The sequence below is a fragment of the Pleurodeles waltl genome, chromosome 3_1, assembly GCF_031143425.1.
Source record: "Pleurodeles waltl isolate 20211129_DDA chromosome 3_1, aPleWal1.hap1.20221129, whole genome shotgun sequence".
In the NCBI taxonomy this organism is placed as follows: Eukaryota; Metazoa; Chordata; class Amphibia; order Caudata; family Salamandridae; genus Pleurodeles; species Pleurodeles waltl.
The window spans coordinates 1,545,344,569-1,545,358,729 of NC_090440.1; the positions used below are offsets into that span (position 1 = coordinate 1,545,344,569).

Genomic DNA, 14,161 nt, shown 5'->3' on the forward strand with positions numbered 1-14,161 from the left:
CATGTGTGTTTGGCTGGCCTGACACGGCCGGCCAACCATACATGCACACCACTCCACCTCCAATGACCCAGCCCAGCCCAACCCAGGCCCTCCCAGTCAACTATAGTTTTATTTTTCATCTCCTGATTCTTGGCCAGGTGGGAGACGCTCCTCCACCACTGTGGAGGAGCCGACCCTAGTGAGGTCATGTTCTGGTGGCGGGGAAAGTTGAGAATCATGTAAGCAGGCAAGAAAGTTCCAGCCACAAAAGGCCATTGCTGGAATTCTTAAAGCTACAGCATGTTTTTTTTTTAATCAGTAGCATTGGTCCTTCATTCTGTCTGCATTATTGAGCACAAGTGGAGAATGAAGGAGAGCAGGACTACAGAGGGGCACTCACACTATCACATACAAGCACCATTCACAAGCCAACAGAAAACTTACTAAGGACTCGACCATATTTGGCTTGTAGTTACGAAGAGTTTTGACGGCAAAAAAGACATCAACCATCTGATGGCAGCGTATCATTTCCAGAATCATAGCTGAGGCACAGAAAGTACCACTGCGCCCACCACCATTCCTGCAGGGAGATAAAAGCACACAGTGAGTCAGAGGATGGTGCAGGAATACAACTATGGTTGCAAGAGATGGTGAAAGTGCTAATGATGTCACCCTCCCTCTCATGTTATTCTAATGATGAAGAAACATGTACTAGCCAGTACACATGGTTAAGTTTCTATTATACATAATCAATTTATGAGACTAACATTTACACACAAAAAAAAGAAAAAAGAAAAATCTGAAAAATTTAACATATTCTTCATATTTTTGTCTTACTTGGTGCTTCCAGACAAAACATGTTTGTCAAATGAGACAGTCTCCCTATGACTTTTTCGGGGCTTAGTCTCAAACAAAGATCTTCCTTTGATAAAAAAGAGATGCCTTTTGCATCCATATACAGATGATCAAAGTCACTGTATGGTCAGCATCCTAAGGCTGACACTTCCCTCATCTTCCATTGTAAAGATAGCACCTCCCTCTCGTCAATCTAAGCCTAGCACTACTCATATTATTTTCTCATCCCTTTTCTTCCCTTCCCACGGCTCTCCTCTGCTATCCCGGCTCGCCCTATAGCAGTGAAAGTTTGGCACCCCTCCTCTCCAGCCGATACAAAATATACCATCTGATACCACACTACACAGCATTCCGCCGTCATGATGTCACATCCTATCTGCTTCAGTACCGACATGACATATGCACCCTCCTCCTAATTTATTTGTGGTTAGCTCCAGAGAGGTGTTTCGATCCTAGCACATCTATTCATTCATCAGTCAATAAGCACTCTCAGAGACAAGCTGAATATTATGCAGCTCTCCCATCGAACTGCTTCATAAACAAGCATAGAAAGAACCTCGCTTTACACACCATCAAAGACAAGCCTTGCCTGGTGTAACTGTGTCCGACTTCACCTCATACGATGATTCACTGTTGGTGTGGACAGACCTTGCCCAGCAGATCTAAGGCATAGAACAAGAAAAGCTTTTCGAATTGCACATGAAAATTCTTCTGATAATTCAGAGAGGCAGGGATGGAATTAAATTTAGATTTTGCCCTGGCCTGCTGTCTTCCACAGTTTGATGTGTCCTTACATCCAGTGGACCAGCGTGTTAGACTTTTCTTTGGAAGTGGTCACAAGGCAATAGCCATGAGGAATGGAGAAATCCCGCCTCCATGTCACTTCTTGCATGAGTACCATACCATGCTACTTTTGAAAAAAGGCATCCTGGCCCATCTGAGATAGGTCTGTGCTTCTAAAAGTCCTGTAGTGTATGGAGGGAAGCAAGAACATACCGGCTGAAGCCTTGCACCTGTCGGAATGCGTCAGAGGCTTGGAGACCTTGCAGAGAATTTGGTTGGTGGAGAACTTTTCATTGGTACCAACGCTTTTACTTACTACAACACTGAATACACTATTATACTTCATTCTAAAACTGACTTTTGTGCCACTTTTGAACAAGGAGGACTCTTTTGTCATCTATTACAGGTAACGAAACCGTTTTTCTATACTATTAATTAGAACTTGCTTTTCTTTTTGTATTGATTTTTTTTTAAAAAGGAATCTGGTGTGGTTCCATGCTTTGTTACCAGAGATGGAATCAAGAAGTTGATGTTAAGTTTACATAAAGGTTAGGTGGGGTTGGTTATACTTTGGGGGAGCTGCACACTAGCCTAATAAATAGTCAAAGGACCTTGGCTTTGCTCCCTACTTGAGAACTACTTTCCATTTTTAGAAATTCCCCTCTTGCTCTGTGGGGATCTCTTTATAGAAAGTACATCTTCGGATATAACACATGATTTCCCAGTAAAGCAGCAAGCTGGGAGAAATGCCATATTGGTGTGGCCCTCATTGTGTTCAATTTTCTTTTTTCACAAACAAACTCTAAAAGGTCGACCCAGAAAAATAAATGGAAGGTTTAGTACGCATTCTCCTAATCCAACAGAATCAATGCTGAGATTTATCAGGGAGAATTCACTTCTTTTGGCTTCAATGTAGAGTACTTTTATATACTCTCCTCTCAGATGGAAGGAAGTGGGAAAGCATCGCCACTGGGCTCCCCAAATCCTCACTTATTTCACTTGTTCAATTATAGAGTGTTAGACATGGTCCTTTTTGCAGGGTCATCCCCAAACCTTTTGCCTCCTTCCTCCCAGTTTTTCCTGACCTGTTTTTGTTTGATTTAGGGCTCTGGGCACTTTACCACTGTTAACCAGTGCATATGCTCTCTGTATAATTTGTATTGGTGATTGGTTTATCCATGATTGGCATATTTGAATTAGCAGTAATTCCCTAGTATAGTGCACCATGTGTGCTCAGGGCCTGTAAATCAAATGCTACTAGTGGGTCTACAGCACTGATTGTGCCACCTACATGAGTAGCCCTGGAAATATGTTTTAGACCTGCCATTGCAGTGTCTGTGTGTGCAGTTTTAAACTGCCACGTTGGCCTGGCAAGTCCACCCACTTGCCAGGCCCAAAACACTTTCCCTTTTAGTACATATAAGGCACCCCTAAGGTAGGCCCAAGGTAGCCCCATGGGACTGGGTGCAGTGTATTTAAAAGGTAGGACATGCACCTGTGTGTTTTTCATGTCCTGATAGTGAAATACTGGTAAATTTGTTTTTCACTATTGCAAGGCCTGTCTCTCCCAAAGGTTAAAATGGGGATTGCCTTGAATGATCATGTACGTGTAATTTCTGATTGGGAGCAGATAGAGATTTGGAGTCTCTGGGCTCACAATTTAAAAATACATCTTTTGCTGAAGTTCGTTTTTAATTGTAAATTTGAAAAATGCCACTTTTAGAAAGTGAGCATTTTGTTGCTTAACCATTCTGTGCCTCTGCCTGTCTGCTGGACTGCAAGTCTGGGTCAGGATGACAGTTGGGCTGTTTGTGAGCTCACTGTAAACAGTCACACAAAGGAAGCTGGGGTGTGTCATGCATATCCTGATAGAGCTTCCTGGGCTAGAGTGGTGGGAGGAGCTGACACTTCCACCAGAATAGGGCTATGCTTGTCCTTACACAATACAGTCTCCAACCCACCTAGAGTGTGTCTTGGACCAGAGCAGAAAAGGCAGGGTCTTGTGCACTACAAATACGTTCCTTTTAAGTCTGGCTACTGCAAAGACAGAAATGAGTATAAGTACTGGACTGCTGACCCCACAACTACAGAACACTTCTGGATCAAAAGGAGACTCTGTCAAGGAGATGAGCTGAAGAGCTGTGAGGAGGAGGAGTGCCCCTTTGTTGTGTGTGTTTTGCTGGTTTGACCTGCAGTTGCTGCTTCTGCTTTGGAGTGGACAAAAACTGGACTTTGCTGTGTATCCCGATTCTGAAGTTTCTCCAAGGGCTTGGACTGAGCTTGCCTCCTGTTAAGAAGTCTCAGGGACATCAAAGACTTCACCTGCCAACCCCTGGGTTCTCTTGCTGAGGACTCCTACTTGCCAAGTGGTGCCCACTGCAGTTCCTGGGTTCTTGGGGGTAAAAGCTGGCAGAAAAACAAGAAGAACCAGGCACAACGATTCGGATGCTTCCAGAACCAGAGCCGCTGCCAGACTTTGTGCCACTGACTGCACCCAAAGCCATGGTTTCCTCTGCAGTGCAATGACCACGACCGTCGCCACAGACCCAGCGCCGCTGCCTAAAGCCGCCACAGCACCTCTGAAGTCCTGTGACATTGTGAGTCCAGAGTGCGTGTCACCTACGTCCGTGAAACCCGACTCTGCAGTGGCGCCTGTAGCCTCATGGTGTGATCACGACACTGCAAAGTCGCCTTATCACGTCTTGGCTCGCTGGAATCATCTACCCCATTGGATCGTAAGGAACCGACGCGTCACCACCGATGCCGCATCACCTCCCCTCAACCATAAGGAACTGATGCCTCACCTACATGGTAGCAGTAAGGAACCGACGCCGCACCAGCAGCCCCTCACCTCCCCGACACTGTGCAACATCTTTGTTTCCTCCTTTCTAAAGTACTGAACCCGTCCATGCAACTCCTTGACTAGCGCCGCACTCCCTCACAAGTGGCGGCGGACTGTTGGGAATTACTCCACCATTGACGTTGTGATAGCCCCAGTTGGCGCTACTGTGTTTCTAAGTGCTTTACTGGGATTAGGGGCCAGATGTACCAAAGGTTTTTTCCCATTCTGTGTCAATGGGAAAATGTGTTCGTACATATGGCCCTAAATCTTTAAAAATCCATATCTTTGCTTGTGTATGTCGTATTTTTGTTGTTTTGGTCTTGTTTTACTTAGATAAATATTGGCAATTTTTCTAAACTAGTGTGGTGTCCATTTATAGTGTTTTCATTGTGTTACTGTGTTTATGGGTACAAATACTTAACAAATTGCCTTTGAGATAAGTCTGACTGCTTGTGCCAAGCTACCAAGGGGGTGAGCAGGGGTTATCTTAGGAGTGTGACTCCCTTACCCTGACTGGAGTGAGGGTCACTAATTAGACAGGGTGTAAACTGACTGCCAACTAGAGACCCCATTTCTAACACAGAACATCCATTTATTGGCACATTCCGAGGTAGGCTGTACTCACAAGCAGTGCACAATGGTCCGGCCCTCTCCACTCTCCTCCTGCCACTTCTCCACCTGTGCCAGCAGGTGCACGAAGGCCTTCTTGGAATCTGGGGTGTCCCGGTACGCCGACCACCTCAGGAACTGGAAATGCCTCACCAGAAGGTGCCCTTCCTGCAGCTGGAGGCAAACAATGAGGCAACAGTGAGTACTGTACATGGACACTCTGTGTACTGAAATATACAGCTTGAGCAGGTACCACCAGCGGGAGCATGAGGGAGCAAGACTGCTTAGAACTGGCTTTGCAAATACAAAGTTGTATGTAAATCTATCTAAATTTTTTTTAAATAAACTGTACTAAACAAATGAAGACCACCTTAAAACGGATGACCGTTAAAGCTAAACAAGGGGGTCTCAATTCAGCTGGGCCCCGAAGAATACTTTCGCAAAACTCCAAACATAGCCGAACCGGAAGGTGTACAATCCACCTTGGGTTGTCAGATCTTTATAAGACGCTGTGATTAGCCACATAAATATGTAACTTGCCCTTTAAAAAAAAACATCTGTGCTGCACATTCCAACCCTTGGAACCTTCAGAAAAGCAAAGCAACGGTGAAGCCACTCTGATCATTTCCTGTCTCCCTCTCATTGGCAGGTACGTGGGGCCACAGGGCCAACTTGAGCTTAAAGGCTCACGGCCTCCTTATGAATGTTTGCTGTGTGTAAGGGCACCAGGACAAGCTGAAGCACCACGAGACCGTGGTAGGGACAGGCTGCAACCATACCATCAGATATCAGTGTACTTCTCTCTTCTACAGCTTTTCAAATTGATGTTTCTTGACGTTTTATTCAAAATCAAACGCATGAATGATGACATTCAGGGGCAGGGGCGTAGCTGAAGGGGGGTGTCTGGGGTGTTACAACCACCAAAATAAATGTGTTCTGTAGTAAATAGTTGGGCACAAATGCTTTCAGTCGCCTATGGTGAGGTGTGTATCGGATTTCACGTGAGATTTTCTCTTACTCTCTCTTTTGAAGGTCTTAAAAAATGTTGGTTCGTTTGAAAAAAATGCGTTTTAAGTACTCTTAACGCACTGCCCCTTATGCCTCCCCAGTGCCTTGCTACTCATATTATGTATTTTCACAAGATACACCAGCGTGATTATTGAGAAATCTGAAGCCTCCCCCCCCCTTTCCAAATCTTCCTCACCGAGTTCCTTCCGTGTGCAGGGGTAGGTTTGTCACAATCGCAAAGCGCAGAATGAATAGATAAATGAAGCAGCGAGCACTTGTGGTCTGGGGTAAGCTTTGTAAGGGCCACCGGTTCTGCTCCCTGTGGACATCTCACCCCGAGGCTGCGAGACTTCGTCTGCCAAATCGTTTTCTTGGATATTCACCTTCTGGCCCTCCGAGTAGCTCTGGCTCAGGTCGAAAGTGATAAATGGTGATTCCCACCTGGCAGCTGTACTTTGACCAGATGCGATGCAATGCGCAAGCAGGGGGCAGTTTCCATCCCGAGTGGGGCAGGTTTTGTTACTTAACACCACCCTCTCATCAGACCATCATGTCCTCTCATGGAAGCCCTTAGCCGTCGCCTGCTCTAATTTAGTTGCGTTTACCGATCACAGAAGACCCCAATCGAAGCAGCCCAATTTCGTGCCCCAGTTTTGGGAAAAGCCCTTGGAAAACAGTGCACTGGGGGTGGGTTCATTTGCACTCACCCTTCGTAAACTAGACCCATACCTGTGAAAGGCGTGAGATGTTCACAGTTCCCCCCGAGCTACCTCACAAGTTGCTAGTCCCAGAGTAGAGAAACAAGCACCGTTGTACACACCCCGCCTTGTGGAAACAAAATACACAACCGCTGCGTTGGCGGGGCACTTTTTCAAACATTCCTCTCCTGCAAATCCATTGGTTCCACTGGGCACAGAGTGCACTAATGGACACAAATGCATCTCCTTCAGAGGATCATTAATTCTCTGGGATCCTGTTGTAGAGATTCGGGTGTTCAATGATTCCTAGGGTAACCCTTTAGAAAACCCCTTAGCCCCTGGTTTCAAATAATATATTAGGAAAACTGGCCTTTAAAATATTTTGTTTGTCCCTATTTTTCAAAGGTTTTGGAGAAAGTGACGTTCTATCGCCCCCTAACACTTACAAAACCTCCCTTGCAAAATAGGGTTCACTCAATATGCCTAACATCTTGAGGGCTGGTCACAGGTCCTTGCACTATGAAGAATCAATTTCAAGGGTGTGTTGCACTGAATGCAATTGTCCTTGTCTGGCCTGATGCACTCTACGCCACTGCACTCTATTATGCACCACTCTGCTCTATGTCAATGCACTCTTGCCCACCGCAGTCTATGCCAATGCACTCTACTCTGTAATTTTCAACTCTACGCCCCTGCACTGTACGCCGGTGTGATCTATGCAGCACCACTGCACTCTACACCATTACACTCTATGCCACTGCACTCAGCCCTGCACCACTCCACGCTGCTTCACTCCACTCTGAAACAATGGACTCTAAACCACTGTACTCTATGCCACTCTACACCACTGCACTCATTCACTTTACTCTGCAATACTGCCCTCTCCAACGCTGAACTCTATGCCACTCTAATCTGTATCTCTGCACTCTGCCACTCTACTCTGGACACTGTACTCTATGCTACTGCACTCTAATATGCACCACTCTAAGTTACGTCACTGCCATCTACAAAAGTGCATCGTACACCGATTAATTCTATGCCACTATACCCTGCAACACTCTATGCAGCTGCACTCTACGCCACTATACTCTGCATCACTCTACGCCACTGCACTCTAAGTCGCTGCACCACTGTACTAAACGTCATGGCACTCTACACCACTGTGCTCTGCACTACTTCATTTGATGCCAATACACTTTATGCCACTCTACTCTGCATCACTCCACTTTTGCCATTGCACTCTGCAGCACTCCATCCATGCCACTGCACTCTACAGCACTATACTCTACACCACTTTACATCAGTCTACTCCCTACCACTCCACACCACTACACTTTATGCCATTCTTCACCACAATACTCTAAGCCACTGTACTCCACACCACTGCACTCTACTATCCAACAAAAATCTATGCAACTGCATTCAACAACGCTGTTTTGTATGCCAGTGAATTCTATGATGCTGCACTCTATGTCACTACAATGTGCACCATTTTATACCAATGCACTCAACACCAGTCTACTCTAATCAACACCACCTCCACTGCAAACCCCTCCATGACACTCCACTCTCCTCTATTCCACTAACTTTTAGCCATGCTAAAGATCAGCCACGCTGTTATACAATAATCTCTAAAACACATTAGCAAAGCCAATAGCTCTTGACTAGGCGGGACCTATTGGTTTTGCAAATGCTTTTTTGTTGTCAGTGGTTATGTCTCTGAGCAGCAGGGAGCCCCTCTACGGCTTTCACACCATTCTACAGAGAGTACTTTATACCACCCTCCTGTAGTTAAAGACTTACCCTGGTGAGATTTTGGACCCGGAAAAGTCTAGCCACAAGGTCCTCATCCGCAGACCCTGAAACAAATTCCACCTCCATTGGGCCATACTGCTGGAGGCCTGGCTCAGGCCAGTACTGGAAGCAGGGCTGTAACAAAAGAGCAAAACAGATTAATGCCGTTTGATCTCTCTGCAGTTCGTCATGAATGTGAACATACACGATTTCGCATTACCAATACACACCCTGCCCCCAATTGGCCAAGGTCATACACTTAACGGAATGGAACTAGAACTTGAACACACCATACATTGAAAGGCTGCACAAAAGACCAAAAAAAGTAAGGGCTTATCTCAGTCTCTGGAGCAACTGCGAGGAAGTGAGTGACCGAGATAAAGCGGCAGAGAGAGAGAGACACTGCTAGCATAATGGGGTGGTGTATAAACAGAAGGATGCGAAGAGACCGAGTGAAAGGGGAGTGGGTAATACTACTGACAGAAAACACTGTACAGATACTGAAAACACGCCTTAGAAAGCACTGTGTTGTCATGCTAATGCTAGAAAGCACTATTCAGAATCGGATGCTGAAAACATTTCACAGAAAGCATTGTGGCGCTGTCTGTCTGACAGAAAGTGCTATACAGATGTTGAAAACATTCCATGGAAAGCACGGCGGTGCCATACTACTGACATAAAGCGTTATTCAGATGCTGAGACCCTTCAGTAGAAAGCACTGTGGTGCCATACTGCTGGCAGAAAGCGCTATACAGGTGCTGATAACATTCCATAGAAAGCACTGTGGTGCTATACGGCTAACAAAGCACTATATAGACGCTGAAAACTTTCAACCGAAAGCACTGTGGTGTCATACTAATGACAAAAAGCGCTATTCAGAATCAGATGCTGAAAACATAGAATAAAAAGCACTGTGGTGCCCTACTACTGACAGAAAGCACCATACAGATGTTCAAAACATTCCATAGAAATCACTGTGGTGCCATACTACTGACATAAAGCGCTATTCAGATGCTGAAAATATTCCGTAGAAAGCACTGCAGTGCCATACTATTGACAGAAAGAGCTATACAGATGCTGAAAACATTCAATAGAAAGCACTGTAGTACCATACTAACGATAGAAAGAGCTATGCAGATGCTTAAAACACTCCATAGAAAGCACTGCGGCGTCATACGTCTGACAGAAAGCTCTATATTGACGCTGACAACATTTCATAGAAAGCACTGTGGTGCCATACTACTGACAGAAAGCGCTGTACGGATGCTGAAAACATTCAGTATACTGCCTGACAAAATCGGGCCAGCCTGCTGTAATCCACGCTACTGAGCCGAGACCGCGGTTTGTCACCAGCTATTAACAGGGCAGCCAGCTTTTCAGAAGCCTTGTGACAAAGGCATTCTAGGAATAATTGGATCTTAAACGGAGTAATAAATCTCACGAGGCATCGAACCTTCCAGCGGCCAGAGGCATCATCCGATAGTATGCTTTCAGTGGCCACACCCGCCTCCCCCACCCGGGCTGCCGTCTGTCCGCAGAGAACCTCTATAATCCGTCCAAGCGGTGGGGGAATTCTTAGAAAGCAGGAAAGGTCATTTACACCCAAAGCTGCGGGGATGGGATGGGGGGGGGGGGGGGGGGGGGAGGGCTCTGTTTACCAGTGAACCTCGTTCTGCAGGAAACTCAACCCCTACCCAATGGAATATGGACGAACCAAGGGAAATAACCGACCCCTCTCCCAAGCGCAGTATGTGGGCATCCTGCTCGAGGGAGCACCTCCTAACCCAGGGAGCATGTACCCTCGCAGCTTCCTACCTTCGTGCAGTGCACATTCCAAAACGGAGCTTTCTAACTGCTGAGAGCGCATACTCTATACAGTGCCCCTCAACCTCACGGAGTGCTTACACCATCATAGAGCTCCCCAAGCTCAAGGATTGCTTATTCCATCACAGAGCTTCCAAACTCAGGGAGTGCTTAACCACTACAGAGCTTTCCAAGCCAAGGGAGTGCTTACACCATCACAGAGCTTCCCATGCCCAGGGAGTGCTTACACCTCCACAGAGCTTCCCAAGCCCAGGGAGTGCTTACACCATCACAGAGCTTCCCACGCCCAGAGAGTGCTTACACCTCCACAGAGCTTCCCAAGCCCAGGGAGTGCTTCCACCATCACAGAGCTTCCCAAGCCCAGGCAGTGCTTACACCATCACAGAGCTTCTCAAGCTCAAGGAGTGCTTACACCCTCACAGAGCTTCTGAAGCCCAGGGAGTGCTTACACCATCACAGAGCTTCCCACGCCCAGAGAGTGCTTACACCATCACAGAGCTTCCCAAGCCCAGGGAGTGCTTACACCACCACAGAGCTTCTCAAGCTCAAGGAGTGCTTACACCCTCACAGAGCTTCCCAAGCCCAGGGAGTGCTTACACCATCACAGAGCTTCCCAAGCCCAGGGAGTGCTTACACCACCACAGAGCTTCTCAAGCTCAAGGAGTGCTTACACCATCACAGAGGTTCCCAAGCCCAGGGAATGCTTACACCATCACAGACCTTCTCAAGCTCAAGGAGTGCTTACACCATCACAGAGCTTCCCAAGCCCAGGGAGTGCTTACACCATCACAGAGCTTCCCATGCCCAGAGAGTGCTTACACCCTCACAGAGCTTCTCAAGCTCAAGGAGTGCTTACACCTTCACAGAGCTTCCCAAGCTCACGGAGTGCTTACACCCTCACAGAGCTTCCCAAGCCCAGGGAGTGCTTACACCACCACAGAGCTTCTCAAGCTCAAGGAGTGCTTACACCCTCACAGAGCTTCCCAAGCCCAGGGAGTGCTTACACCACCACAGAGCTTCTCAAGCTCAAGGAGTGCTTACACGCTCACAGAGCTTCCCACGCCCAGGGAGTGCTTACACCACCACAGAGCTTCTCAAGCCCAGGGAGTGCTTACACCACCACAGAGCTTCTCAAGCTCAAGGAGTGCTTACACCTTCACAGAGCTTCCCAAGCTCACGGAGTGCTTACTCTACCACAGAGTTCCCAAGTTCCAGGAGTGCTTACACCATCACAGAAAATCCCATGCTCAAGGAGTGCTTCCACCATCACAGAGTAATACCAAGCTCAGTGAGTGCTTATTCCGTTGCAGGTCTTTCTAATCACACAGAGTACACATTCTGTCACAAACCTTAATAGCCTCAGGCAATGCATATTCAATCACAGAGCTTTTAAACACCAGCAAATGCGTATTCTATCACAAAGGTTCCTAAATTCTGAGAGCACATTTTCCATCACCATTCTTCCCATCCTAAGAGTGTGCATTTTATATCACTAGGCTTTACAAACTCAAAGACAGCATATTCTGTCACAGAGCTTTCCGAACTTTGGGAGTGAATACTCTGTCAGAGATTCCCAGCCTTAACAAGTGCATACTCCATTGCTGAGCTTCCCAACCCCAGAAAGTACATATTCCATCACAGAGATTTCCATCCTCAGACTATGTAGTCCCGAAGATTAGCAAACCCTGTGACAGAATATGCACTCCCTAAGGTTAGAAAGTTTTGTGACAGAGTATGAAGCATTGAGGTTGGAAAGCTGTGTAAGAGGGAGTGCATATTTAATCGCAGAGCTTGCTAACCTTAGGGACTGCATATTCTATCACAGAGCTTTCCATCCTCAGAATATGTAGTCTCAGAGATGAGCAAATCCTGTGATGGAATATGCACTCTGAGGCTGGATAGCACTGCGATAACATATGCACTCCACAGCTTTCCAACCTTAATGCTTCATACTCTGTCACAGAACTTTCTAACCTCATGGAGTGCATATTCTGTCACAGCATCTTCCAGCCTCAGGGAGTGCCTAATTTATCATATAGCTTTCATAGAACAAGAGTGCAGTGTCTATCACTTTTTGCCTTCTATCCTCAAGGTGTCCATATTTAATCACTGAGTTTCCTAAACCCACGGAGTTTGTATTCAGTCACACAGCTGCCTAACCTCAGTTAGCAAATATTCAATTGCATGGTCTCAGACAGAACTCACAAACTTGGACATTGGTAGTCTATCCCATGGTAAAAAATATAATGCCCTAATTAAGGGGGCTAACAAACCAACATAATCCAAGACCTCCAAATCCCAAGGGTTAACATTTCACTTCTGGGCCCCAGACTTTATTTCTAACCACTTGGTTGAATATTCCAACCCAGGTCCAAGGCATAGAACTTCCTAAAGTAATGGGTTAACAATTCACCTCAGGGCTTTAGGGAGAAACATACCAAACCTACGAGGTTAATAATAATTGTTATGATCTCACACACACAGAATTCCACTCTCAGGGATGAACAATCTACAGTAGGAATAGACCTTCCTCGCATCGGTGGAATAATAATTCACATCAAGGTCTATCCAGTGTTAATGGTGAATAATACGGTTGTATGATGGAACCACGCATGCGACAACCACGCATGCTTGAACAACGCGGTCAGAACCTGGACTGCGTTGTTTCCATGCATGCCTTTACCACGCATGCCTCTACAGCGATTTTTCGTAGTAAAGGCATGCCTAGTAAAGGCATGTGTGGAAACAGCATGTGTGGTTGTCGCATGCCACCCCCTCACCCTAAAAACATAAGTACCCCGTCCTCCCTAAAAACCCTTAAACCCTTAGGAAACTACCCTGATACCCCCCACCCACCCTGAGCCCTAAAACCAACCCCCACGCCCAAAAATAAACCAACCCAACCCCTAAAAGCTAAAACAACCCCGACCACTGCCCCTAAAAACAAAAAATACCCCAACCCCCTACTCCCGCCCCTAAACTTAAACTACCCCGACCCCCAAAAAGTAAAAATACCCAAACCCCTGCCCCTAAACTACTGATACCCCTCACCCCCTCTAAAAACTAAACTACCCTGACCCTCCACCCCTAAAACTACCCCGACTCCCCACCCCTGCCCCTAAAACTACTGCGACCCCTCAACCCCGTAAAACCTAAACTACAGGAACTCTCCCACCCGCCCCTAAAACCCAACCCCCCTACTCCCCTAAATAGAAAATTACCCCGACCCCAAAACTACGACGACCCCTCACCACCAAAAACTAAAAATATCCCGACCCCCCCAACCCTGCCCCTAAAACTACAGAGATCCCCCAACCCCGTCCCTAAAACCGACCCCCACCCTGAATAGAAAATTACCTCAACCCCATACCCCGCCCATAAAAACCCGACCCCCACCCCCTAAATAGAAAATTTCCCTGAACCCTAAACTACCCTGACGCCCCCACCCCGAAAAATAAAAATACCCCAGCCCACTGCCCCTAAAACTACAGCGACCCCCCCCCCACCCCGGCCCTAAAACCCGTCCCCCGCCCAGAATAGAAAATTACCTCAACCCCTCACCCCTTCACTGAAAACCCTACCCCCCCATAAATAAACTGCCCCCAACCTTGGCCCATCCCTACTTACCTAAATGCGTCCTCTCCCGATGGCTCTTCCTTTTTCTCTGCCTTAACCACGCATGTGAGTTGTTCGGCACAAGCGTGGTTAAGGCAGAGAAAAAGGCCTGCGTTGTTCAGGCAAGCGTTGTTCCACTTGTGTGAACAACGCA

At 46.8% G+C, this 14,161-nt stretch overlaps 1 protein-coding gene across 3 annotated transcripts in view; it reads right to left on the bottom strand.

Moving 5' to 3' along the window:
- The window catches only part of PTPRU (protein tyrosine phosphatase receptor type U), a 765,217-nt gene that overhangs the window by 12,359 nt on the left and 738,697 nt on the right, over positions 1 to 14,161 (bottom strand). For all 3 annotated transcript variants that reach the window (XM_069225125.1, XM_069225127.1, XM_069225126.1), the window contains 3 exons: positions 8,578 to 8,703; positions 5,085 to 5,242; positions 424 to 559 (listed from right to left, as the gene is read on the bottom strand). In XM_069225125.1, coding sequence (XP_069081226.1) covers positions 424 to 559; positions 5,085 to 5,242; positions 8,578 to 8,703 — 420 coding nt within the window. The remainder of the gene's footprint in view (positions 1 to 423; positions 560 to 5,084; positions 5,243 to 8,577; positions 8,704 to 14,161) is intronic.